Genomic DNA, 25,864 nt, shown 5'->3' on the forward strand with positions numbered 1-25,864 from the left:
TTATTGTATATTATCTTAACTACATAAGAAAAATTTTAATTTCTTTTAATTTTGTTGTATCAGCATTTTCTTTGCAGATCATATCAATTTTCTAATCTTTTAGTGTAGGCAATTAAAATTCTTATCAAAAATTAATTTTGAAGTCTAGATTGTAATTGTAGTGTGGAGCTTGTATTAATATGTCTACATTTGACTTCTATTAAATTGCAATCACAATTTTTTTTACAGGTGCCTTGCGATTTATGAGAAAGATAATTGGCTTGAAAGAGGAATTTTACAATCGTTACATCACTAAGGGAAATCTATTTCAACCTGTTGTAGATGCCTTTAATGCTAATGGTGACAGATATAACCTGCTGAACTCTGCCATGATTGAAATGTTTGAGTTTGTGAAAATGGTAGGTTGTGTAATTTATTTTTCCTTTTGGAATTTAAAAAAAAATTGTTCTTCCAGTAATTGACAGTGCACATTTAAAATGACTATAATGTACATGTGTATGTATGCATATACATACAATTTGTGTTAGGTGGTACGAACAGGAGAAATAGAAATCAATGTGCAGTACTACAGAACATATTTATCTATTTGCTGTACAGCTCCATAAAGTGACTCAGTGGGGTGGGGGTGGGGGGCTTCACAGAAAGTGAAATGAACAATGAAGTTGAGAGAGAGATGAAAGGAGGGAGAGAGAAGAGATAACACAGGTAAGAGAAGCGTAAAAAGACAGGTGTCTACAATAAAGAGGTGATGTGATGAGAAGTACAGAGAGACAAATTCATGTATGATTTAAAAGTTTGTGAGATAGAAAGATGTTGAGAAACATGGAGATAGGCTGATGGAAGGTTTTGAGATAAGCAGATCATTGTGTGTGTGTGTGTGTGTGTGTGTATGTATATATCTTATCTTTTTAATTTGTTTATGGGAAACGTTTTGAAAATGCAAATAAAGCTCCTATTCCATTATGCTAGCCGCAGTTTAATGATGCTGACTGGTGAACCAGTTTTTGGGGTTGCATCGAGCTGTACTGATATAATGTAAGATAAATAGAGTAATAATAATCTTTGGATGGAATTTATAAACATTTAATGCATTGTTACGCTTGTTTCCACAAATCATATGTCTCTTCAGATCACAATCCGTATTCCATAGTATCTGTGGGCATCAGTTAGATCATCTTTGTGGATTCATTTCTTCAGGCAATATAACATTAATGGATGTTTACTAGAGAGATGTTTATCTCTTTTGCCAAGTGTGAAGGTTGGTTGAGTTATGATCTACCCGATGCTCACAAATACTACAGACTACTGTGATCTTAAGAGACATGTAATTTGTGGAAATGCGCATAGCTATGCATTAAATATTTATAAATTCCATCTAAGGATCATTAATATTATTAATATTACTATATATATATATATATATATGTGGTTTTGTGTGTGTGTGCGTATGATGGTGGATCCTCCATTGATTTTGACAATTAACTGAGTCACCTACATCAGTTAATGTGAAGTAGCTGAGTATTCCAAAATCATTGTCTCCTGATTCTCAAGCTGAATCATTTTGACACAGTATGTAACAAGGCTGGCCCTTTGAACTTTAGGTGCAATCCATCTGATGGGCTTCCACACAGTTTCTGTCTACCACATTTCATTCAGAATGCTTGGGTCAACCTGAGGCTGGTAAAAGACACTCAATCAATATGCCACTCAGTTTTATTGAACCTTGGACTTCATGATGTTAAAGCAAACTTTTTATTCACCTGGCTATTCTTGCATCCTATATATTGACATAGAGGACATGAAGTAATAATGATGTCTGTGAGTGAGTCAGTGAGAAAAGTGAAGGAGTGTGAGAGAGTGATAGTGTAAGAGTAGAGAAGTGAGAGACAACTTTTCAAATATACAACAGGTGATTGCAAGTCAAACAGACGAAGAAATTCTCACTTGACTTCCCAACTGCACACCAAAGATGATGAGTGTCATCAGAAGTCAGTGCTTGATGTGAATTGGGTAGAAGTTTTGGAAAGCGACAAACATAAGGAGAAAACAGAAGCAAGGCTCAAGGTAAAAGGAATAACTGAAAGAAGACAAAATGAATCTTAGGAAATTGAATCAAAGCCTGAAGTAGAATGATTAAGAGTACTGGAAAGGAGACTGCAATAAACACCCATTGTTTTTGATGAGTACTATGCTAGTATATATAATATAATTCTATTTTATACACATGCACACAAACTTTTAACATGCTATCTTAAAGACAGTATTGTAATTGTGGCATGAACTTTTGCGTGTTAAGATTGTTTTGTGTACATTTCTGCATGGAGATAGTGGGAACTAATGAATGGTGGGGTGTTGAAAATTATGGAGAGAGTTCCTGGTTTACTGAAAATTTTTTTGGTTCTTTTAGCACCATGGGTAGCCATGATGAAAGGCTTTCCAACTGCAATCATTTGTTGTCTTATATATCAGGGTTTCTATTTCTAAATTTGTCCCTTTCTAAGGGACAAATTTATATATATATATGTATATGTGTGTGTGTGTGCGTGTGTGAAACTCACACATGTATATAACGAGCTGACACAAACTGAGGCTAGTTGTGTCTGTTTATAAAATCTTTCTAATGTCCACTTCTCCATGCTTGCATGGGTAGGATGAAATTTGTTGAAGCAGGTTTTCTATCACTGGGTGCCCTTCCTGTTGCCAACCATCACATGTTACCAAGTAAGGTAATATTTCCCCATGACCAGACATATTTTCACAGAAGATTGGTTTTGGACACACTTTGTATGGTGATGATGCTTGTTTATATAACCATCATGTGATGGTTATAAACATATATACATACACAACTGGCTTCTTTCAGTTTCCAGCGACCAAATCCACTCACAAGGCCTTGCTTGACCTGGAAGACACTTGCCCAAGGTGTCAGACAGTGGGATTGAACCCAAAACTACATGGTTGAGGGGCAAATTTCTGAACCATACAACTATGCATGCTTTTGTGTGAGTTGGTGTTTCCCCTTGTCTTTATATGTTTGCTGACATTTTTCATTTCATATACTCATCTCACTCATAAGACTTTGGTCATGCTTGGCTACTGCTTTGAAGGGTCTTAGTCAAACAAATCAACTTTTTTGTCTTAAGCCTAGTACTTATTCTATTGATCTCTTTTGAAGTGCTGTGTTTCAGGGATGTATACAAGCCAACACCAGTTGTCATGGTGGTGGAGGACAAACACACACACACACACACACACACTCACAGAGTAAATAAACGATAGTCTTGTTATTAATACAGGAGGTGCTGCATGCTTGCAGTTAACTGTGAAAGCACATCTGGGTTTCTTTACATGTCTTCACATGTTCCATGATCTTTGTAAACAGATAGGCTCATAGCTTTGTCCAGGCTGTTTGCTGTTCAGTAGAGTAGGGAATTATTACCTTGCTTGGAAACAGGTGAGGTATTGCAGAAGGAAGGGCATCAGGCCTTAGAAAATCTGCCTTCGTTTGTGGAATAGGCATACTTTGAGGCACATGTGCTTGTGCACACATATGCATAGATTTTTAAATTTGATTATGTCTCATCTATTTTGCCATGCTGGAAGAGCTTTGGTGAATACATATAGCAGCACTTTTAGTTTTCAAGTTAATTTTTTTTCTTTTTACGTTCCACACATCTGTGAAAGCTCAGAGCTAGAGATTGATTTGTAAGTAGGAAATGGTAATTATCTGTTTACCTGAGAAGTACAGAATGTACACATGTCACTCAGGCACAATCAAACACACGTGACAAGCTTTGTACAGTTTCTGTTTATCAGATTCACTCATGCAAGACATTGGCTGGCCTGGAGCATCAGACACTTGCCAAACATGCTGTACAGTTGCACTGGACCTAAAATCACGTGCTAAAGAAATAAACTTCTTAATCGTGATTTATGGTTAGCTGTCACACAAGAATATACTTCTTTGGTTCATATGTGTGTGGTGCTTCACAGCGTTCAATATACACATACTTTTCCACGTCTGGCTGTATAGCCTTTTTTGTTTGTTTATTTTACCGTTTCATTTTCTGTCTGCCACTATCCTCCATGGAACAAATTTAATTTGTGTCTGTGGGAAGAGCCATTTTAACGATGCGTCCTGCCCTAACTCTTCAAAACGCCAGTGTTATAATGGTGGCAGCTGATGAAAGATATGTTCTCTATGTGGCCTGTGTGTTTTTTGTACCTTGTTTATCATTTTGTCCATGTTTTTTTGCAACATCATGTACCCAGATATGCATCTATATATACATGTAGATGAAGGTATGTACATACATGTACATATATATGCATATACTCATATATTATTTGTATATATATATATATATATATATATATAGTTCAAAACAAAAGACAGTCAGGTGAAGAAACAACAAGCAGGTGTATTAGTTTCACATTCGGGAAGAATGGAAAAGTCTTTGATGTTTTGAGCTTATGCTCTTCAACAGGAAGGATTGAGAGAGAAAAACATGTAGGGATTAATGGTTCAACATATATATGTATGGTGGTTGTTGTCTACTTGTTATGCAGAGTCTGACCACCTTCTGTACCTACACCTTAGAACCACCATGGCGTCTGATGTGGCTTTTTAAACCAGACAATGTTTCGAAAAGACACCCACATAGATTGCATATCTGATTTGGACCACCAAGAGCTACAGTTAAGCTCTGATCTTTGTGGATCTTAAAATGTCTTTTGAGGCCTCCGTTAGATTTGCAGACCTTATGGCAAACATGGCATTGAAAGGTGTGCACAGACATACAGGCAGAATAGTTGGAGAGTTGTTTTCCATGGGTTTGCAAATGAGATTTGAGCCTAGCAAAAAGCGTGGTCTGTCACAAACTGTTCACACAAAAAGGTCATTGTGAGATCTATGCAAGCATGGAAAATGGATTTTAAAACGATGGTGATGATATGCTATATAATATATGACAAAAAACAAAAAGCAAAACAGGATGGGTAGGATAGTAGGGTGTAACTTCAGAGATGTTTGGCTGTTATTTACTTTCATCTGGCTTAGCTGCAATGTAGTACTCTTCCAAATTGGCTCATGCATATATATATATAACATAGATAATAGGGTTTGATTTGAGAGGGAGAGTTGGTTACTATTTCTACCAATTTGGGATATGTAGTCTTTTTGTTGGTTTTACATACACAAGACAGAGTGTAATCTGGTTTTTATTTCTAGCAGGCTGTGTTATCAAATAGATGACAAACTTGTTGGGCCACACATATGCACACACAAATAGGGTATGGTTTTGTGATGGTGTCTATTTCTACTACATAGTTACTTTTTTGTTGGCTCATATAAAATTCCAGTAGGGTGTGGTGTTACATAGGTATAGTATTTAGAATTTAATTTTTTTTCAAATTTCATGGTCAATGAAAGTGATATGGAATGAATATAGATTGTCTGTTTTGGCTTGGTGTTTGCAGCTGGATGTCCTTCTTACTGCCAACACTTAACAGAGTGTACTAGGTACTTATGTAGTGCCTGCACAAGTGCATTTTACATGCACTTTTTACGTGGTGCCAGCACATAGCACCATCACCTGCAGAGTCACCAAGTATCTTACAAGATAAGGACCTCTCAGCTGAGAGAAGTGACCATTTGGATAAAATTAATATTTTACCTATCAATTACAGATGTAGCATTATGTAACTTTGTGTTATTACATACTGAACCAATAGCATGTTCTCAACAATATCTAGTATGACAGGTAATGCTCTAATTAGTGTATAGTAACCAAGGGAGATAAATCGAACGCCATCTCCTTTCAAGGGACAGACAAAGGAAGAAAGAAATACATTACCAGCTATATTAATTGATTTTATTTAGTTTTTAGAAATATCAATTTGCTAACCATGTTAAAAACTGATAGAAGAGAGGGCATGAGAAATATATTTATCAAAGAAAGTTAGTGTGAGAAAAAAACGGCCAATAAATGTGTATATGTGTGTATATACACACATTCATTCACTCACTCAGAGTGAGGAGAAATAGATATACACACAAGTATATTATTAGTAAATATAAATAGCTGTGATAGTGATAACTTGTTACTGATTATGAATCTCTTTGTGACTATATTTCTACTAAAGTACACTGCTTATGTTTCAGTTAATAATATAAATGAGAATGTGGAGAAATTCAATAAACTTTTTCATTATTCAACTGATGTTTAGAATATAACTTTTAGCAAAATTATGAGGGAATGTTTTAATTTAAATATGAACATTTTAATACTTGAGGTTTTCTTCCACAGAAGCAAGAGTTGATTTAAAAAGGGTTATGTACATGTATCTTTTTCATATGTGATATTTTAGAAGTTAAGAAAAAACTATACTTGTCTAAAGGATGGGATGGTCATTAATAATTAACTGGTAATATTTTCTTTGTCAAACTAATGAAATAAAGTATTTGTTGTTTATTATTTTAACATGTAAATGTTTCTGTGAATAAAACTGGAATTAAGTTTTTGGTGAAGAACTAGTCATATTTTATAGCTTCAAACAATAAACAAATGGAATGTTAAGGTACATCATGTGTTGTGTGATGAATATAACTGATAGAAAAGTGAAAATTTATTAACACTTTTTATTTGTTGGTTTCTACATGCAGAAATGAGAAGACTATATACTTTATACACAATCTCGTGTTTTGAATTTCATTTAATCTAATAATTTTTGCTTTTTTCTCACTGTTAGATTACATTTTCCTCACTACATTACCCTTTCGTTGTTTCTACACATTCACAAAACAGCCCTAATAATAAGTCAAGGCTTGCTACTGGTTAATATGTAAACAAAACATAAGTAATGGAATAATGAAATGAAACTATTGTAATGTAATTTTCTTACAAAACTTTGTTCAAAGCTAGTTTTCCAGATTCAGTTTCATTGCTTTTGATGTATGGAATATAGATAGTATAAGTAAGAAATAATTAGCTGTAAATTTGTTGAACATAGGCGTGGTCTAAATTTGAAAATCTATTTTAAGGTTGGGTGAACACTAATTCATCCATAATTATGTTTTATTATTAATTACTGGAGCCAGTTTTAAAAAGTTATTTTTCCATGCGTGATTTGAATAGTTTACAAATTGAATTACTACTTTTGTCGTGAATGCTACACATTTATAGAAACTTTCAGTTTCAAATTGTTTGCTTAATAACTTTTTCTTCTGTATGTTGTTGAAATTGAAATACTTAGCAACATTTCTTTCATTGATTGTTTGGTAAATTTTCGTGATTGATTTTAATACACTTAGTCCAGTTCAACATGTATGATTGAAAGCATTTAAGAGTTGCCCTTTGTTTGTATTAAACACTTAGTTATAGTTACTTTGTGTAATTTCCTTGGCTTAATATTGAAAATTTTATTTTTTAGATTCATATTTGTATAAGATATTTTATTATTTTAATCAGTAAAAGTTAAAACCAAGTGACTCAAGGGCTGAAAGTTCTGTGGATGCCATGTAAGAAATTCCTAGCCCTTGAGATTAAAATAATAAAATATATTCATGTATTGAGTTCTGTTTAACCTGTTTGTTTTACTAAACTTATTTGCATAAAATATAAATCAAACATTCTGTTTATTGTGATTATTTCGGAATAAATAGAGTCATTGAACCTCATGTTAAGATTATTGTTTTATTGGTTTCAGCCAGAGGCTGAAGCCATGCTGGATAACTTTATGTGAATTTCATTCCAATATCCATGTCTTATTTAAATAACAAAATGTCATGGAATCATCTGAAAACATAGCATTTATTTATTATTTTTTGTAGGAGGATATCCGATCTCTTTGCACAAACATTGCTGAAAATCACATTAAAGATCTAGAAAATGTTAACTATGTAAATACATTTAAATCTTTAAAACATCGGTATGAGCAGCAACAGGATAGAATTAGAGAAAAATCAGCAACTGAAAGGTAAATGTTTTAAATGAATTCATTAAAAAAAAAAAAAAATTTGATGTATTCAGTTTAAATATTAAATAAATGCAATAAGTATTACAATTTTCTTTATCTGAATGACTCCAAAAATTTGTGCAGTTTTCTTGTGTTTGGACTAAATGCTGCTTTTCGTATTAAGCAGTCAACTGTAAGTATTAGTGCCATCAACAAAAGTAACCCTTTTGTTACTATATTTCTAACCCCTTGTGTGTTTCAATTAAATTCTAAAATAATCGTGAATTTAGACTGGTTTCATGAAACAACTCTTTTTATTTTTCAATATATTTGTGATTTTTGGAACACAATTACAGGTTATAAGTAAATTCAACAAAATATAAAATCAATAACATTTTTTGCTTAAACATCAGCTTAGAAAATAAGTTATTAGTTAAGTTATACAACAAAATTTTAATACGGAAAGTGTTTTAAAATACTGGATTATCTATCAGTCATGCACATGAGACAGGTGTACTTTAAAGGTACAGAATGAAATACTGGAATTAACTAAATGAAATAAACTCATACACATACATAAATACACAGAAAGACACATAATGATTCTCAATACAAATTAATCAAAATTTGTCACACATCTTACAGATAACTTTAAAATAAGAATGAGGTAAATTTGAAAAAAATATGTATAAATCACACACACACCAACCAACTAACCAACTATTTCTTAAAATGCTAACATCTTTCTTCCAAGTATGTAGAAAACTGTCTCTTTTTCATCTTCATTTATGTTTTGTGTAATGGTTCATTTCTGCAGTAATCATTTCAAAGGGGAAAGTAAAAAAAATAATCTGACAGTTTTGTTTCCTTGGAAAAACTGTGGCTATGTCTAATATTGTCATAAAAAAAACTAATTGAGGTGCAGATCACCCCTCCCCCTATTATTGCTATTGGAACTGTTGTCTGATTGTTTCACTTTCAGAAAAAAACATCTGATTTATAATCACATGTGGCTTTTATGTTAGCCATATATTTTTTCTGATTTTTCTATGTCTTCTTTCAAAACTACTTTGAATTCAACTCACTGCTTGACAATATGAAACTGGTATCCAGTTTTCATTCATAGTGAATGAAACATTTCTGAAAATCAAAGTGGGAGAAATGGAAAAAAATCCCACAAAATTTGTAGCACTCGGATATCATGTAAAATAATGTTGGACAGTGTAACTCAGTTGTTTACATAATGAAATCATGTGTTTTCCTGAATGTACTAATGAGATTTGTGCTAAAATTCTCACTTTCAACCATTTTAGTAAAATTTGCCAATAAAATTCTCAGCTGGCTACAACTGTCTTGGTATTGAAAGGGTTAAATGAACAGACTTTAAAGAACTGCAACTCATGTTTGCTCACTCCAGCTATACATTAACATTTATTTATTACTACTTACTAATTGTGTAGTGTACTATGACTTAGCCAGGTTTTCAGTCTCTGCTGATAGGGTACCATCTTATTTATTGTAGGTTTGCTTGAAGATTTAAACCAAATTATGCGATCTAACAAAATGTTGCTTGTTTCTTTTAGCTTATTTATATAATATAGAAGGATTAAGACTATTTGTACAAAATTGGTGTATTTTGTTTATTGTTCTTGTTTTTTCAGCATGCCATCTATCCTTCGTAACAGCCGTTTCCGTCGTGATGAACGAGCACTTGATGAAGAGGAAGACATGTACTTTAATCAAGATGATGATCTTGATGATGGAGAGAGTATTGTTCCTATGGGAGACATCTTAAAGAATAAGCTGGATCCAGACTTTGATCAGATCAGTCGGTTTATTGAAAATAAAAGAGGTAAAAAGCAATTATTTTGTGGGTGCTTGTGTGAACATATGTTAGGTGGCTTGTGTTATTAATTTTCAAGACTGGAAAATTTAGGAGAACCAACAAACAATAAGGTGGATATAGAAAACAATTTAAAAACAAGATATTTATAAAATTATGATTTGTTTTAACCACAAAAAAAGTAAACTAGGATTTAAAAAAGAAAAACGAATATAAACTGGGTTATTATTTATTAATTAGCAAAAGAAGCAGAACTGTTTGGTCAATGGAATAGTTGTGTCCATTATTGGATTTTATATTTAACATGAATACATAAAAGTATGACACTGTAATCCACTTTTTGTTCCGAGGTAGTAAGTGTTAGTTGATAATTGTGTTACAAAAATATAGGAAAAAGTTATTATTTCCTTTAAACTTTGATTTTGTGACCTGAATAATGTTATTTCAAAATTTATCTATTTCATGTGGAGAAACAGGTGAATTTGCACTTTTTCATTCACATAAAGTTAGCAAAAGCAACAACATAAATTTAACAGGTATTTACACTTAGCCCGTGCAAAAACTTTGGGGCTAATTTTTTTTTTAAAGGTCTGTGAATATGTGAATTGCTTTCATGTGTAAGCCACCCCACCACCACTAAATATAATCTGCAATCATGTTTCATTTACATGCTCTTTGATAACAGTGTTTCAAACCTAGTATAAACTGGACTTTACTCCTTTGGGTATACTCCTATGTTCTTGAATTTATCAAGATGAGTGCCAAAGATATAGACTTAAGGACATCCTGCAGCCCATTTTGCTGTAGTTTTTCACCAGAGTCTCAACCAGCTTTAATACTTTTCTGCCTTGCGATTGTTCAAGAAACCTTGAATCATTGTGATAAAGCTAATCTAAAGTGCTCCCTTCCTATTGAGCATCTTGGAGAATTTTAAATGCTCCAAGAGCTTCATCTGTAGTTTGACAAAAACACATGCATTGACAACTTTGGTAGGAAGTCTTGATAGTACTTAAAGGTTATAGACTCCTTATGAAGAGCTGTTGTGACCCCTTGTTTCATTAGACCTAATTTTAAGTGCACTGGACTCCACCGATGACTTACACTTAACAATGTTCCTCCTCCTCATAGAGAATTCTAGACTATTGTAACTAGCACTGCTAGTGATAGTGTGCTGCTGTCCTAAAGGCAAAGGTAGCAAGGAAACTCAGTAAAGCTATTTTGGAAGCCCATTAGTAATGGCACCATTTTGAAGTCTGATAACCTCCTGACTATACTAATTGTACTTAAAGACATCTAAGAAAGTATTTGTCATCTGTGGGAAGAAGGAGAGCTCATTTTGACAAGTAGAAAACCTTGTAAAAACCAGGTGGTGCTTCTGATTTGTGACTACACTTTCATCTTAACTAGTTTTTCTGCTTCAGCCTAGACATGTAAAGTTTAGTGTGGACTTTGTGCGACCTAGATTTCTGATCAAGTTGTAATCATTTTGGCTTTCTTCTCTTTTTACGTGCATCTCTGAAATTGCCATCTGTATTTACATCTTTCTCTTGTTCTGACCTGCTGCTCTCTCTTTCTCTCTCTGACAGAGTGGGTACAGGAAGCACAGGATAGTGTGGCACTGAGACAATGAGTGATGTAAGGTTTGGGCATATGATAAGAGATGAAATTTTGCCAGCCCTACATTTAGAAGGGTCTACCATGCAGAAGTATAGATTTTTTTGAGCATACAATGGGTTCCCACAAGGTTCTTTGTGGTTCTCTTTCCTTCTCTGCACCATTCTGCAAAGGAGCAAAATAAAATTGATATAAGATTTTCACTATTCAAGCAAGCAGAAATTGTACACCTTTACTTTGTAGAGTGTAGTGTTCACAGGTGAAAGAGGTGCCCCAAGTTTATCGTAATCCCCAATAGGCATGCAAAAATGCCCCTTGTAGACCTCACTTATTTAGTGGATGCTGTCATAGTACTTTTTCATTCTAGTCTTGATAAATTACTCACAAATGTAGCAAAATCTGCTTCCCATATACATGCAGCTCTTGTGGCCATCTGTGATAAATGTAGCTAGGCCTATCTATCCACTTAGGCAACTGAAGTGAATCGTATTTACTATTTGTTACTTGGAAATTCTTAAAATTTTGAGAAAATTTTCTATCAGCTACTTAACACTGAATCTATCTAGAATGTTCTGGAAAATTGGTAGATTTCAAAATCATTACTGAGCACATTTTAAGCACATATGATAAGGAAAAAAAACACTTGCTTCTGAGTAACAGAAAAAATTGCAAACAACAGATATTTAAAATTTTTCTTTCATGGAAAGATATCAAACATTCCAGCTTATATAATACAGACTGGAAATTACACTTAAATTATATTGTCCAATGTTCCAGAATTTTGACATGCATCAGGCCCATTTTTTTTTCTACCACCTCATCTTAATCATATAATGTAGTTTTATACAATTGATAAACCTGTGTGGTTTTGAGTTCATTCTTACTGTGTGGTACTTTGGGCAAGTGTTTTTGGCTCTAGCCTTGAGCTGCCCAAAACCTTGTGAGTGGATTTGGCAGATGGAAACTGAAAAAAGGCAATCATGTGCATGTATGTTTCTGTCTCTTTGTCTTGATAGAGTGTAAATGTGCATCACTGTTAGTACAAGCAGTGATGTTTATTTTCCATATTCTGCAAAAACATGTCTGACCATGAGGAAATATTACTTACTTGAGAACAGATGAGGGTTGGTGATTGGAAGCGCATTTGGCTGTAGAAAATCTGCCTCAATAAAATCTGTTGCATGCAAGCATAGAAAAGTGGATATTAAAATAATGATGATATAACTCTTGTGGTCTATGATTACAAATGCAGTCTTAATCAGATGTGAAAAGGAAATTCAGTTTGTGATGCTTATTGTAACATTTCTTAATTTGAATTTTTTTTCTTTTTAATATCCTGTTGCAGTCTTTCCTATTTACAATCACTCTGGTATACATGTATGTTGACAAGGATGACTAAAGATATCATCAAAATTAATATATATAATCCATGGTTATTACAGTACAAGAATGATAAATACAACAAACATTAGATAATTCTGATTTACTCCACTGTTTCTCTGTCTGTCTTAGAATTCCAATAAAATCCAGATTTTTCCAGCCTTTAATATTTCATTTTGTTGATTTTTCAGGTGTATATGGCAGAAAAATGTCTGTTGTTGCCTAACCATTTCCTACATCTGAACGGTTGTGGGTTATGACTAGTTTTGAATGTCCTCTGCCACTGTCCAGGAATTGAGCTTTATTTTAAACAACAGGTCATGGTTGCTTTCTCCATATGCTGGTGTATTATCAGTATCACAAGTAATACATATACTGGAAACAACTCACCAAATAAGTAATCTGTCATGGTTACAATTGTGGCAGGAAGTACTTGAATTTGAACCAGCCATGAAAGCAACCACAATCAATCACTCCATTCCTTTTTGTTCATGCCTTTCATGGCAGTTTATCTCTGCAATTGTTTCCTGGAAAAGGAAAAAGAAATACTCTGTTGGTTTCAAACTCAACAGGAAGAGTATGGTTAGATCCATTCCTTCCCAAGTTTCTTTTAAAATATCTGTTCCATTTCTGTTAGTGGGATTGATTCTTATGTACTTTTGATGTTGCTGTGATTCTGATAGCAATATCACTTGATGCCAAATTAGAAAAATCTTATTAGGCATCAATTATATGGTTTTGCTTATTAAGTTAGTTTCCTGCAGCCACTTTTAAACTCACTAAAATTAATACTGAAGTTTGAAATTATGAGCTCAGACAAAAAAGTTTGCTTTGGAATCTCTTGGTTTTAGTTTTGACCCTAATGTATAGCACACTTAACAAGTATTTTCAGTCACAACCATGGCTTGATTCAAGCCATGACTGAAAATGGGTTGATGGAAAATGTACAGAAGCTTGTCAGATGGATTGTAATTGTTTTTGGATAGTAGACTTATTCTATCTCTTGGATCAATACCATGAACTGCTTCTCAAATGAATCATGAGCTTATGAAATAAACTCTTTATTATTAAACAAATATAACTGATGAATCCAACAACTTTGTGAAAAATTATGACTAGTGTCTGTTTTTAAAGCAGTTTTTGTGAACACTCATAAATTTACAAACCGAGAAAATTGGGAATGGCTAGTAGTAGTAGAAGGTGCAGGTTCAATTTCTACTTTAATCTCTTATGTTCAGTTATCTTTACACAGTGTGTGGTTATGCATATGCCTGTCTAATGTACTAATTGTTAATTTTTCTTCATGTTATTTGAAATAATATTTTTTTTGTTATTTTAGCCAAAGAGCAATCTGAATTAACAAAAGATTGTCCTATAAAGCTCCATAACAAAACATCTGCAATAAGCATTAATATCAAAAGTAGCAGTCCTGTTTCAAGTCCAGGCAGTCCTAAAAGTCCTGGAAGCCCTACAAGCCCTAAAAGTCCGGGTAGTCCTGGAAGAACAAGTTCTGGCATTACTTCCAATACAGGCATTTCACCAAGTGAAGAGAAGTCAGTTGTTACCAGAAAGGTAAACCTTTACATCATCCTTGAAGAATATTTTTAAAATTAGAAACACATGATTAGCAATTTTAATGTATGGGTGTGTTGCACACTTTAATACATGGGCACACGTGCATAATTTCAGTTTTCTTTCCTCAACTCTTCCCCGTCACTTTTAGTTATTTGACATCTACCGTTTTCAACAGACTGATTTTTTTTGTTGCTCTGGTTTTCTTTTCTTTTTTTTCTCAACATTTTCCTTTTTACTTGAAAGTTTTCAAAGATCTTAAGCTTGAAATCTCAAAAGCACCTACTTTTAATCTCTCATTGAATGTCAGACAATTTATATTGTGTGTGTGTATTAGTAGAAAAGGCACCTGGTCCATTGGGAATCTCCACTGCTGAGTTGCTTAAAATATCTGGTGGAGTGGGAGATGTGTTAGTCACCAGATTGTACAGGAAATTGTTCGGATCTTTTTTAAAACGGGGGCCACATTTTTCATTAATGTTTTACGTAGTGCTTTTGGTACCGAAAGACTTTCAAACTTCGTATACTTATCTATTTTGTGTTATAGAACAGAAAAATATTTTTGTATTCGAATTTATTTCATGTAAAAAATTGTCTTATTTCGATAATTTCAACCAATCACTGACGTCCATTCAGCCGATATACATTAAGTGCCGACTACATAAACAAACGATTCTTCGTTTTATTTGCTTTTTTCATTTTAAATTTGCTTTAACCCTAACCCTAACTCTAACCCTAGGGTTAGGGTTAGGGTTAATTGTTTCAGAATCGTTTGTTTATGTAGTCGGCACATAATGTATATCGGCTGAATGGACGTCAGTGATTGGTTGAAATTACAGAAATACAACTTTAACATGGAATAATTTATGGATTTCTTTTTTTTTAAAGAAGACTAAGAGAAAAAGATGTTTTATATGACACATTCTACCAGTGATCCAAGTTTCAAAGTGTTTCGTTAATGAAAAATGTGGCCCCCGTTTTAAAAAAGATCCAATTGTTCTAGCCAGTGACTGACATTGCAGTCAACTGCTGCAAAGGATAATGGAGATGCATTTTGGGGAGGAAACCATAGAGGTGTTTGACCAGATTATGAAGCAAGAAGAGGTTATAAGCACAATTGTTTAGGAAAAGAATATAGCAGCGATGCAATTTGAATTTGTGCCAAGATCATGCTATCCTTCTAATTGGACAGCTGCAAAAGTATTTAACCAGGAATAAGACTTTATATCTGGCATTTGTTGCCCTGGATAAGGTCTTTGCTGTTGTTCTCTGCTGTGTGATGTGATGGTCACCAAAGAGGCTTGGAGTAGAAAAATAGCTTGTAAGAGAGCTGTATGATCCATGTACAGAATTGTAGTCAGTAAGGTGGAGGTGCACTTGAGCTCAGTCCTCAGCTCCTTTCTGTTTATAGTCCTTCAAGCCATATCAGAGGTGTATAAGACCTAGTTTTCATAGCTGAATTTGCAGTAGAATTAGAATAGAAATTCCAAATGCAGGAACAAAACCTTGGATCCAGAAGTCTCAGTGTGAATTTAGCAAAGACTAACAGTATTAGTGAGTATGGAACTCTCTCATCAGGGAAATAGTTCTGCTTGACATGTAGAAAAGGACCAAGTAAGAATTTGTTTGGTCTACCCAATGTAAACAGTGGATATACAAGTGGTGTAATGAAATGACAGACAGGCTAACAGAGAAGGTAATCTGTATTTGTGGCAGGTGTACAGTAGCAGTAAGTTCTAAGATCACATGTGAAATATACTCATTCCAATGCCCATGCAGCTCTCTAGTAGTTCTCAGCCTCTGTCATGTAAGGGGCCTTATTAGCAGTGAAGATGAGTGTGCTAAAAGCACACTGACCAGTGTAACAACTGGTTGGGAAAAGTTCATTGTGCTAATATCTCTGTTGGCACAAAAAAATAAAAATTCAACTCAGCACTGTTGTTGAAGACAGTTGACAACAATGTTATGCAGCTGGACCAAACATGATTGATCCAACCACATTTAATCCACTTTACAACTATGTATTTACAAAGTGAACTTAAGCTTACTAACAAACTATAATCAATACAAACTTGTTTGCTTACTGTTATACAGTGGTGAAGGTTTCAAAATAAATATATAAGGAATACAGTGACTATATATATAATAAAATGAATGCTTTACACTTGGTAGCTTACTGGTAAATTATGGTCACTTTCACAGTGTTCGTGATGTATATGGTAAATGAAAGACGGAAGGTACGAGAATTTTTATTAATAACACAGTAGTGTTTCAAACCCGTTCAACACACGAGATCAAATAAGCCAAATAACAGATCCAACCCAATTTTTAGTTTGCATGTTTCAACCAAGATCGCTAGAAAATTTTCTGCTGCTTTAGTCAAGTGTTTTCCTAAATCTAATAGATACCATACTTGTGAAAGTATCCTATGCTAACTCTACTAATTTAGAGCAGCATATGCACTGCATAAACAATAGTAAAATGCGACAACAGTTCAATAACCCACCTACTGGATCTAGCAGACATACGCATCTAAATATCAACAAAGATGTAAACTTGAATGAAAAGAACATTGGAAAATGAAGTCAGGACTACCATATATACAAATAAATATAATAAATGCTCATGCAGAGAAAAATCAAAATGCTCATTGATAAACCTCTGTATGAGTACAAATCTTGTATATAAATGTACTGTGTACACAAGGGGAGGGCCTTATGTTTATATTGGGCAGACGGCTGATTCATTTAAGAATTAATATCACAACCATGTTGCCAGCTTCAAGAGAAATTCAACATCTTTGGCCAATTTTGTGTGGCAACTGAAGGAAGATAAAATTAAGTATAACATAACTTGGTCCATAATAAGGCATGCAATATCATTTCTAGGAGATACCAACTCTGCTCTGAGGAATCCCTGTCTATTCTGTGGACTAATGAGAAAATCATTGATAGAATTTCTGAAAAACTCTCAAGATGCTTACATGCATATAAATGTACTTTTGCACAATGCAGTGGGAATGAATTTGAGTAACTGTTAACATAATTTACTTTAGGATATGGATGAATTAAGTTTAGCTTTAACCTCCCCATTCTTATAAACACCAAGTAGCTATTTAATTTGCTGTGTGAACATGTGTGCACCAAACCACATGTGCAAGGACGTTTATACATCCTTATCTGTTAATGGTTATTTTTAATACCTTTCTCACTGTATTGTGTGTTCGTTTCTTTTCGATCTTTATAAATGAAGATATATCCTTTGTTTTGCTGCTTTTCTTTACCCAAAATGAGAAGATATGTTGTAGAACTGTTATTTTAACGAGTTATATATATCTGCTTATCGCCCAAAGAGACACATCTTCACTGCTGGATGCTCCTGAACCAGTTGTTAAATATCCCACCCATGAGAGATTGATTCTAAATGTTTCGGAACAATTGTCGTGATTGATAAAAATTCTTGTACCTTCCATCTTCTGTCTTTCATTTACCATATATATATATATATATATATATATATATATATATATATATCTGCTCCAATTTACTAACAGCAAGAATTACATATGAACTACACATAGGGGGAATCTACAATCCATTATGCATGTTTTGAGGGAAATCTAATGAACTCGCATCATTTTTCAACGTATCTTGGGAGAAAACAACAAATCAATATATATATCAAGATTGTTTTATGTCTACCTTCCAAACCAACATAGGCTCCTTGCCAATTTCCTAGATAGGTTTGCGTCCATATCTTGTTCATTTGGTTATGTTAATCTTTTTCATGGCACCAGGACTACAGAAGTTGTCATGTTTTCAATAAGACTAAAAGGTTCTCTCAAAATAATGATCAGAAAACAAACACAGAATTCATGTAAATTAACAAAAGTGTAAAATTAGTTTGATATGATATATTCATCTTCAGTTCTGAAAAGATAGTATCCTATGCATTAGCTATTTCACTTGAACTATTGTAATGTAAGCAATGTAATCTATTTTTTAATTTTTTTTGTACAATTTCTGAAAGTGAAGAACAGATTGGATTAATTGAAATATTGCAAAACAATTTATTTATTTATTTGTCTTTTCAGCCTGGTTTGATAGGAGGATTAGTGGATTATCCAGATGAAGATTCTGATGAGGATGAAGAGGAGGAGGAAGAGTCAGAAGTCACTGCGCCATCATCTAAACGGCCACGATTGGCGACATAAAAATAAAAATTTTGACTGGTATTTGCTGTGTAATGATTGTTGGCTGAAGTGGATAAAATGAATAAAAATGAACCTTATGATAGAGAAAATACAGATGAATGGCCGTAAAGATAATCTTGTTTCTATGGACCAGCAGCAGATATTTAGTCAGTTGAATATTTTAACTGGCTCTGGTAGTAAGAAGGTACCTCAATGCAGCAATTAGCATTCCGCTTTCTAAATTCATGATGTCAACTATAACATCCAAATTACCCATTCATGCAGACATCTTTCTAGTTCATCAGTTATCAATTTGTAGCCACTGTCAAATGGGACTGTATCCTCAAACTAGATATTGAATGGAAATAATTTTTTTAAAAAATTTTCAAGGTGGGGGTATAAAGTAAAATGAAAAAAAAAAAAAAGAAGCAGCTCATGAATTGAACTCTCTCTGCTGGATGTTTTTTTGCATTAAAATTAAGTTTCCTTGAAATCATAGAAAGAAATTTCTAGAATAGAAAGAATGAGATATGATTTAGGACATATATATTTGAGGTTTAAAGGAAATTTAGTTGCTCATTTAATACACACACACACATACATATACACACACTATATTCTTGGTGTGGTATACTGCCACTTCAGTAAAGAAGGGTTTCGTGTTGTTACTGCTTTGAAAGCAATATGATGCCCATCTCCACAAAACCATTCTGGCTTTAATCTCTACATTGAACAGCAATTAAAAAAATATATCTTATAGGCACAGCTGCATCTATTCTAACATTAAAAAAAAAAAAAGGCAGCAAAAATTGGGGGTACTGTTCAGTTTGTACCAAAGCAGTCAAATTATGAACAATTTTGACAGAAACATGAGGTCTATCAATGGCTAGTTATTGTTTACATACAATCTCATTTCATTCAAAGCATAGAACATTTTTTTAAATCTTCAAAAGAAAAAAAAAAAGAAAATAAAAATTTTAAAAAAACCACCTTTAAACAAACAAAAAATATAACAACAAAAAAAATGGTAAAAGATGATTTTTGTTGTACATTAAATTTCTGTATGATAAATTAAAAAAAAAACAATTTGGGTCATGCTTTATACATAGTATGTTGGCCCATAGTAGACTGTACTGTGTAAGTATTGTTAATAAAATGTGTTAATTGTGTATTGAAAACCCCATTTCTGGCATTTTTGCCCCAATTTTTCATCCATTATAATAAATTCACTAAAAAAGTTTCCTTCATCACCATGTACTTATGTAGTTGTTCTGCCACAGTGTGCGAGACTTTTAGGCAGGGTATGCAAGTAAAAATGAGTGGAGTCAGCATTGAGCCGTGGCTGGACATTCCTTCTGCTTTGGTCTGCTTAATGGACATAAAAAATTTTTACCAAAAACAAAAAAAAAGGGTGGGGAAACAAGGATGATAGTAAAAAAGAGAGAGCCCCCACCCAAGGAAATGTATATATTTTTGATAAAGATTGGGAAAAAAAAAGTAAAAACAAAAAAAAAACAAACAAAAGATAGGCTGTCAAGTGAGACCAAACATTTAAGGTCTTGCTTTAGCAAGATATGTCAGGTCTATTAGTAAAAAGGGAATTTTTATCTTGTAATCCTACTGTTGTTAATAAATGCCATGATATAAACAAAAAAATAAATTTGACTGAACATCTTTCTGCCTGTCTTTTGTATTCAGTCAAAATTTCTGGTTGGAGGGCAAATAGTACAACCGGTATAACCTCATCATCTAATTTTCTATATTCTACATGAGTTATATCCCCACTCAAAACTCATTTGCCTCCTTATTTCTGCAGGGAAATATTTCAGGAAATTTGTTTCGAATTTATGGCTTTAAATATCTCTTGATTACGATCCAAAACAGTCCTTTTATTATTGTGTTGGTCCTTGGTTTTCTTTTTTATTAATTATTCTTAAAATCTGGTATATGGTAGTAGTTCAAAAAATAATTTGCTTTAGTGTTATTTTATATAGTATTACAAATTTATGCACATTTTGGTTGGTGTCTTGTTAATATTTTGTTAAGATAATAGAATAACTATAAAAGATGCTATACTTCAGTAGTTGCTTTTTTTTTTTTTTTTTCTTAATTTCTAGTAACATATTGGGCTTAATTGACTATAAATACCTTTCTCCAACAAAGATTGGCTTTATAGTAAAGATATTTATTGCTACAATTATAGAACACATTTAAATTTTATTCTATTTATTGAAATTCTGCATTTTATAATTGAGATACATTCATCATTGCAAGGTGAACTCTAAATGCTTTATTCTATAGTTCCCTTGTCTAACTCATCTAACAATAACCATGCCTTGGATAATCTTCAATGGTTATGGTACCACCTCCATACATGTGTATATGACTTTTTTTTTTTAGGGGGCAAGGGAATTACTCTATCATCTGTATTTATATTTTCATAACAGTCTTATTTGCTTCAGTGGATTTATGTAGAATAATATCTGGTTTTTATAAATATCAAACTGAAAACCAATATTATTAGTTTTGTTGCTACTTCATTTGATAAAGAATGTTGTCATTAGACTCTGCAACATTTAATACAACCGGATTGCTTTCAATGGATGTTATATTTTGCTTGCTTAAATATTTTGTTAGAAAGTACATTACAAAGTAAAAAAGTATGTAAGTCATTATTTGTATATTGCAATGGTGTGGGCAAAATATATATTTCATAGAGAAATGACCTTAAGTAAATTTAGTTGGTTAAATTTTGGAAACAGCTCTGCAAAGGCTTCACAACATCTGAAAGTAACATTAAACCATTTCTGATTAATTTATATAAAATTAAGCTAGTGTTTTCAAGTATGTGACTATTTATGTGGTGGTGGGAGCGTGAGAATCATAGGAAAATTAAAAAATGAAATTCTCATTGTTATCTTGGATATGTAATTTTCTGTTTTTCAGCTGAAAAGCAACTTATTATCTTTTGGACATTTGACATATATTGTAACCAAATTTTTGTATTCAGAATTCTAATCTCCGATGTGAATGCATATTTCCTATGTTTTGAAGTAAGTTGCTAATGTAAATAAAAATGTTGCCTTGACTACAAGAGACACCAACCAATAATGGGTTGTCCTTTCAATGGAAAGCCGCTCTTTTCAACTCTAACTTTATTTTAATGTTATTTCTAAAATTGGTTAGAGAGATAATTTTCATTCACACTCACTATTGCTACAAATTGCATAAGCCCTGCTCATATTTTCAAGAAGATATGTGGAAAGAATATATGCAAGTTCTGTGCCATGTGCTAATAAATCGAAGTACTGCCTTCAGTTTTAATGGTGGTCTTAAAGAAGTATGCTTGGTTAGTTCAGACATGCTTGCATTACATAAAGTGTGATTTGTAATGTAATTTTCAAATTCTATGGCAAAATATTCAAACTCGGCTCTCATAAACGAAACATTGGAAATCAATATTTATTTTCTTTTAGAAATTTCAAATTGTTCATTTATTTGTACATTATATGTCATTTAATTAGAAATATAAGTTATTGAAGGCATGAATTTTTGCCTGTTCACTTTTACTCTCCTCATGTGGGCTCAATATATGAATATATATTTAGCTGCTTCTAATTTGAAAAAGACTGACTGTTTAGGTTGGTGGCACCTGTAGTCAAGGCTCAACAGCCGGGTGAAATACAAGAAATTTTGCTTGCTTTTTTTTTTTTACCCCCCTTTATATGTTTTTATTTTAAATTTTCTAAAATTTGCTCAACCATATCAAGTAGGTCATCTTTTTTCATAGAGTAATTACTTTCTTTCCAAATACATTTCAATTTGGAAATAATTTTCTGAAAAAGTGATCCTTTTGGAACATTGCGCGCTAGCAAATCGTGTCCAGAGACAGGAAATTTTGGTGGATCCCAATGGTCAAAAGTCTTTAATACATCGTGTTTACCATTGTACTTCAGTAGTTCTTTGATATAAGATTTGATATTATGTTCTTTTCTGTCCATTAGTAACTGCTGGCAATAGCTAATGTTATCATCTGTAGCGTTCAGTGTGTTTCGTTGCTGGATAATAAATGTCCCTTGTCGGAGCTCATCAGTCGAGATTTTTACACGACTCTGGAAATTCAGAAGCTGTAATGAAATTTGTTCAATTCAAAGTGAAAGAGATAAATGTAAGAATTTAGATTATTGAAAAGTTTTAATGAAACAAAGATTTCTGTCTTATTATGCCAATGAAACTGTTCAAATTTTTTCTTACATAATGCTAGTATGGTAAATATTCTGTAAAATTTGTATTAAAAGTTAAATGAAACTAACAACCACTTGACTGTAGGAAGACTAGTAGCAAATAATTATGAAATGGTGTGAATAAATCTATTATTAACTAGAATACTACTACAGATAACATGCAGGCATGGCTGTATGGTTAAGGACCACATGGTTTTCGGTTTAGTTCCGTTACGCTATACTTTGGACAAGTCTCTATTACTTCAGCTCCAAGTGAATTTGGTAGACAGGGCTGGGAAATGTGTTGTGTTGTGTTGTGTTCTTGAGCAAAACATTTCATCTTATGTTGTTCTGCAATCACTTTGATATCCTCAAATGTGGTGCACTGTGCACCTGTTGAGGCAATGTCAATTGATAGGAGTGAGCTTAATGTACATTTGATTACTGTGAACAAATTATTTGTGCAGGTCGTTCACCAAAAAACTGAACACATATGTCATCTTCAACAGAAGATTCCATCATTATGTGTGTATTTGTGCTCTATGAAGGTCAAAAACTATGAGTAGTCTTTTTTTGTCATTTCTCCAATTAAATTGTCTACTTTGTGCCTTCAAAGATTTGTGAAGTAAGAAATCCCTTGAAAGATAAGGGTGAACAGTTAGAAGGGGCATCTAGTTCTAAAACTGCTTGAATAATATATTGTCTAACCCATGCTAGCATGGATAAATAGATGTGAAATGAGCACTCACTACAGTATTCAAACTGGACTAAACCTGCCATATAGCTTGAAATATAACCATTGCACACATGAACAATGAGATTCACAATCTTTTAACATTTAAATTGACCATATGCAGTGCAAGTTTTTTTACAATAGAGATATCACATAAGCATGCTGATCAGTCAAATCTGGCCTTCCACACCTATCCTACAATGTCACTCTGAAAATAAGCTGTCATGAAAATCTCTTAGCTACATGACAATGCATTTTTAACTGAAAACAATGTAAATAAATAAGCATTACATTTAACAGAGTCCTGAATGTTAAAGGGCTTAAAACATGACATGCTCATGTTGAAGCATTCCCTTATTTGGAGGTTATAAATCTAATCGATCAAAGCTAACTGAGAAAATTGATTTTTATTGTAATGTGCTTTTGTCTTAGTGAGGAGGTGGATGGTGGTGCTTCTATGCCTTGGCAATAAGGCTAGAGACTCACAAGAACTCCCTTAATCCTTTAGCATTCAAACCTGCCATAACTGGCCTAAATATTCTAGTTTTTGTTAAAACATGAATAAATAAGCATTACATATGACGAGTAATCTGAATGCTAAAAGGTTAAATTGCATTTAGGCTTTGAAAGATAAAATATTTTGTTTTTTTCTACCTGTGTATGAAGTAAAAGGGAGTGCACTAGCTATATCTCACACCTGTGATAAATATAGTTCATTCCATGATCATTGATAGGGGTTTGATCAACCCTATTGACTTGAGGGAGAAATGAGAATTGTTTTAAGTAATTTTCAATTGATACTAACAACAAAAACTAAATCACAACAAAAGAGGGATACATAAAACATTCTGTATTTTACACCTACTCACATATGTATATTAGCTATCCCAGTTATGGCTATTCTGGAACACTTCACACAGTCACAAACATACACACCGTAGAATATTGCTATTTCTAAAAGTTCTGTCTAAATACTCTTTACTCGTTTCAGTCATTTGACTGGCCATGCTGGAGCACCGCCTTTAGTTGAGCAAATCGGCCCCGGGACTTATTCTTTGTAAGCCTAGTACTTATTCTATCGGTCTCTTTTTGCCGAACCGCTAAGAGATGGGGACATAAACACACCAGCATCGGTTGTCAAGCAATGCTAGGGGGACAAACACAGAAACAAACGTACACACATCACATACATATATATATATATATATATATATATACATATATACGACGGGCTTCTTTCAGTTTCCGTCTACCAAATCCACTCACAAGGCTTTGGTAGGCCTGAGGCTATAGTAGAAGATACTTGCCCACGGTGCCATGCAGTGGGACTGAACCCAGAACCATGTGGTTGGTAAGCAAGCTACTTACCACACAGCCACTCCTGCGCCTAAATGGTATTTTTTTTTAACAATTACAAGAGCCATGTTATGTTGATTCTATCTCATTACAAAGCAAACCCCACATATGTACTGTCTCACAGCTACAGCCTGCTCACCCCAGATCTACCACCAAATTTCTCTAAATCCTTTATCCTCCCAACTATAACATGCATCTCATTTTCAAAATTTATCCACTTACCTCTCATTCTCAGACTTACTATTATTTTAACATTTGGCGATGCTTATTTTTGCAAAATAGCATGTGACATTGCATGACGCTTTGATGTGTACTTATTAACTACTGAAACAACAGTCTGGCGTTAAGAGATTAACAAACCCATGCAAGAGAATGGTGGAAGCAGCAAAAATGTTCAGGAGATAGAAAACATGAAAACAACTTTATGAAAAAAAAACAACAAAAATTCCTCTTCTAGATATAAAACTTTAAGTAATTTACTGATGTTGTTTAGACCTAGATCAACCATGACTAAGTGGACCAGTATGTTTATTGCTCTTATTGTATAGATAGTTGAGTGTAATTTTGGAGAGCTGCTAGTTTTAGCAGATTAAATCATGTAGAAAGTTCATTGGTTGGCTCAAATTGTATATGGCAGAAATTCTTGAAATGAAGATGAATTAATATGACTTATAGTGATATTTTTTTTGTTCATCATATAATTTCAGTTGTATTTAGATAAAGTTTTTGTTGCATATGGGTGGTCTATTAGTTATTTTATTGAATCCTATGTATATCAATACAGGAGATTGGAAAAAAAATTTTTGGTATTTATTCACCATTTTTTTTTCAGTCTGTTTTGATATGCAATTACTCTGCAAAAAGTATTTTGCAGTATCTTTTATGCATACTTCACTCAAAAATAATATCTACATATGACTTAAAAGTACTGGAATAAGCAGAAGTGCTTCAAGAGGAAACAGCTTGGATTATAACCCTAGCTATATGATATATAT

General features: G+C 33.2%; 2 protein-coding genes across 6 annotated transcripts in view; one reads left to right on the top strand and one right to left on the bottom strand.

Annotated features, from left to right (window-relative positions):
* The window catches only part of LOC106869438 (serine/threonine-protein phosphatase 4 regulatory subunit 3), a 40,592-nt gene extending 18,344 nt beyond the window's left edge, over nt 1-22,248 (top strand). For 2 of the 4 annotated variants that reach the window (XM_089359862.1, XM_089359860.1), the window contains 6 exons: nt 229-398; nt 7,832-7,977; nt 9,618-9,808; nt 10,276-10,335; nt 14,133-14,365; nt 18,459-22,248. In XM_089359862.1, the coding sequence (XP_089215988.1) occupies nt 229-398; nt 7,832-7,977; nt 9,618-9,808; nt 10,276-10,335; nt 14,133-14,365; nt 18,459-18,578 (920 nt within the window). In that variant the 3' untranslated portion in view covers nt 18,579-22,248. The remainder of the gene's footprint in view (nt 1-228; nt 399-7,831; nt 7,978-9,617; nt 9,809-10,275; nt 10,336-14,132; nt 14,366-18,458) is intronic. The other 2 variants (XM_089359864.1, XM_089359861.1) reach the window with 1 other exon arrangement.
* LOC106869437 (CCA tRNA nucleotidyltransferase 1, mitochondrial) overlaps nt 21,997-25,864 on the bottom strand; it is a 66,703-nt gene continuing 62,835 nt past the window's right edge. For both annotated transcript variants that reach the window (XM_014915185.3, XM_014915184.3), the window contains one exon: nt 21,997-22,684. In XM_014915185.3, the coding sequence (XP_014770671.1) occupies nt 22,289-22,684 (396 nt within the window). In that variant the 3' untranslated portion in view covers nt 21,997-22,288. The remainder of the gene's footprint in view (nt 22,685-25,864) is intronic.

The sequence above is a fragment of the Octopus bimaculoides genome, chromosome 11 (genome assembly GCF_046866305.1).
Source record: "Octopus bimaculoides isolate indiv1 chromosome 11, ASM4686630v1, whole genome shotgun sequence".
Classification (NCBI taxonomy): Eukaryota; Metazoa; Mollusca; class Cephalopoda; order Octopoda; family Octopodidae; genus Octopus; species Octopus bimaculoides.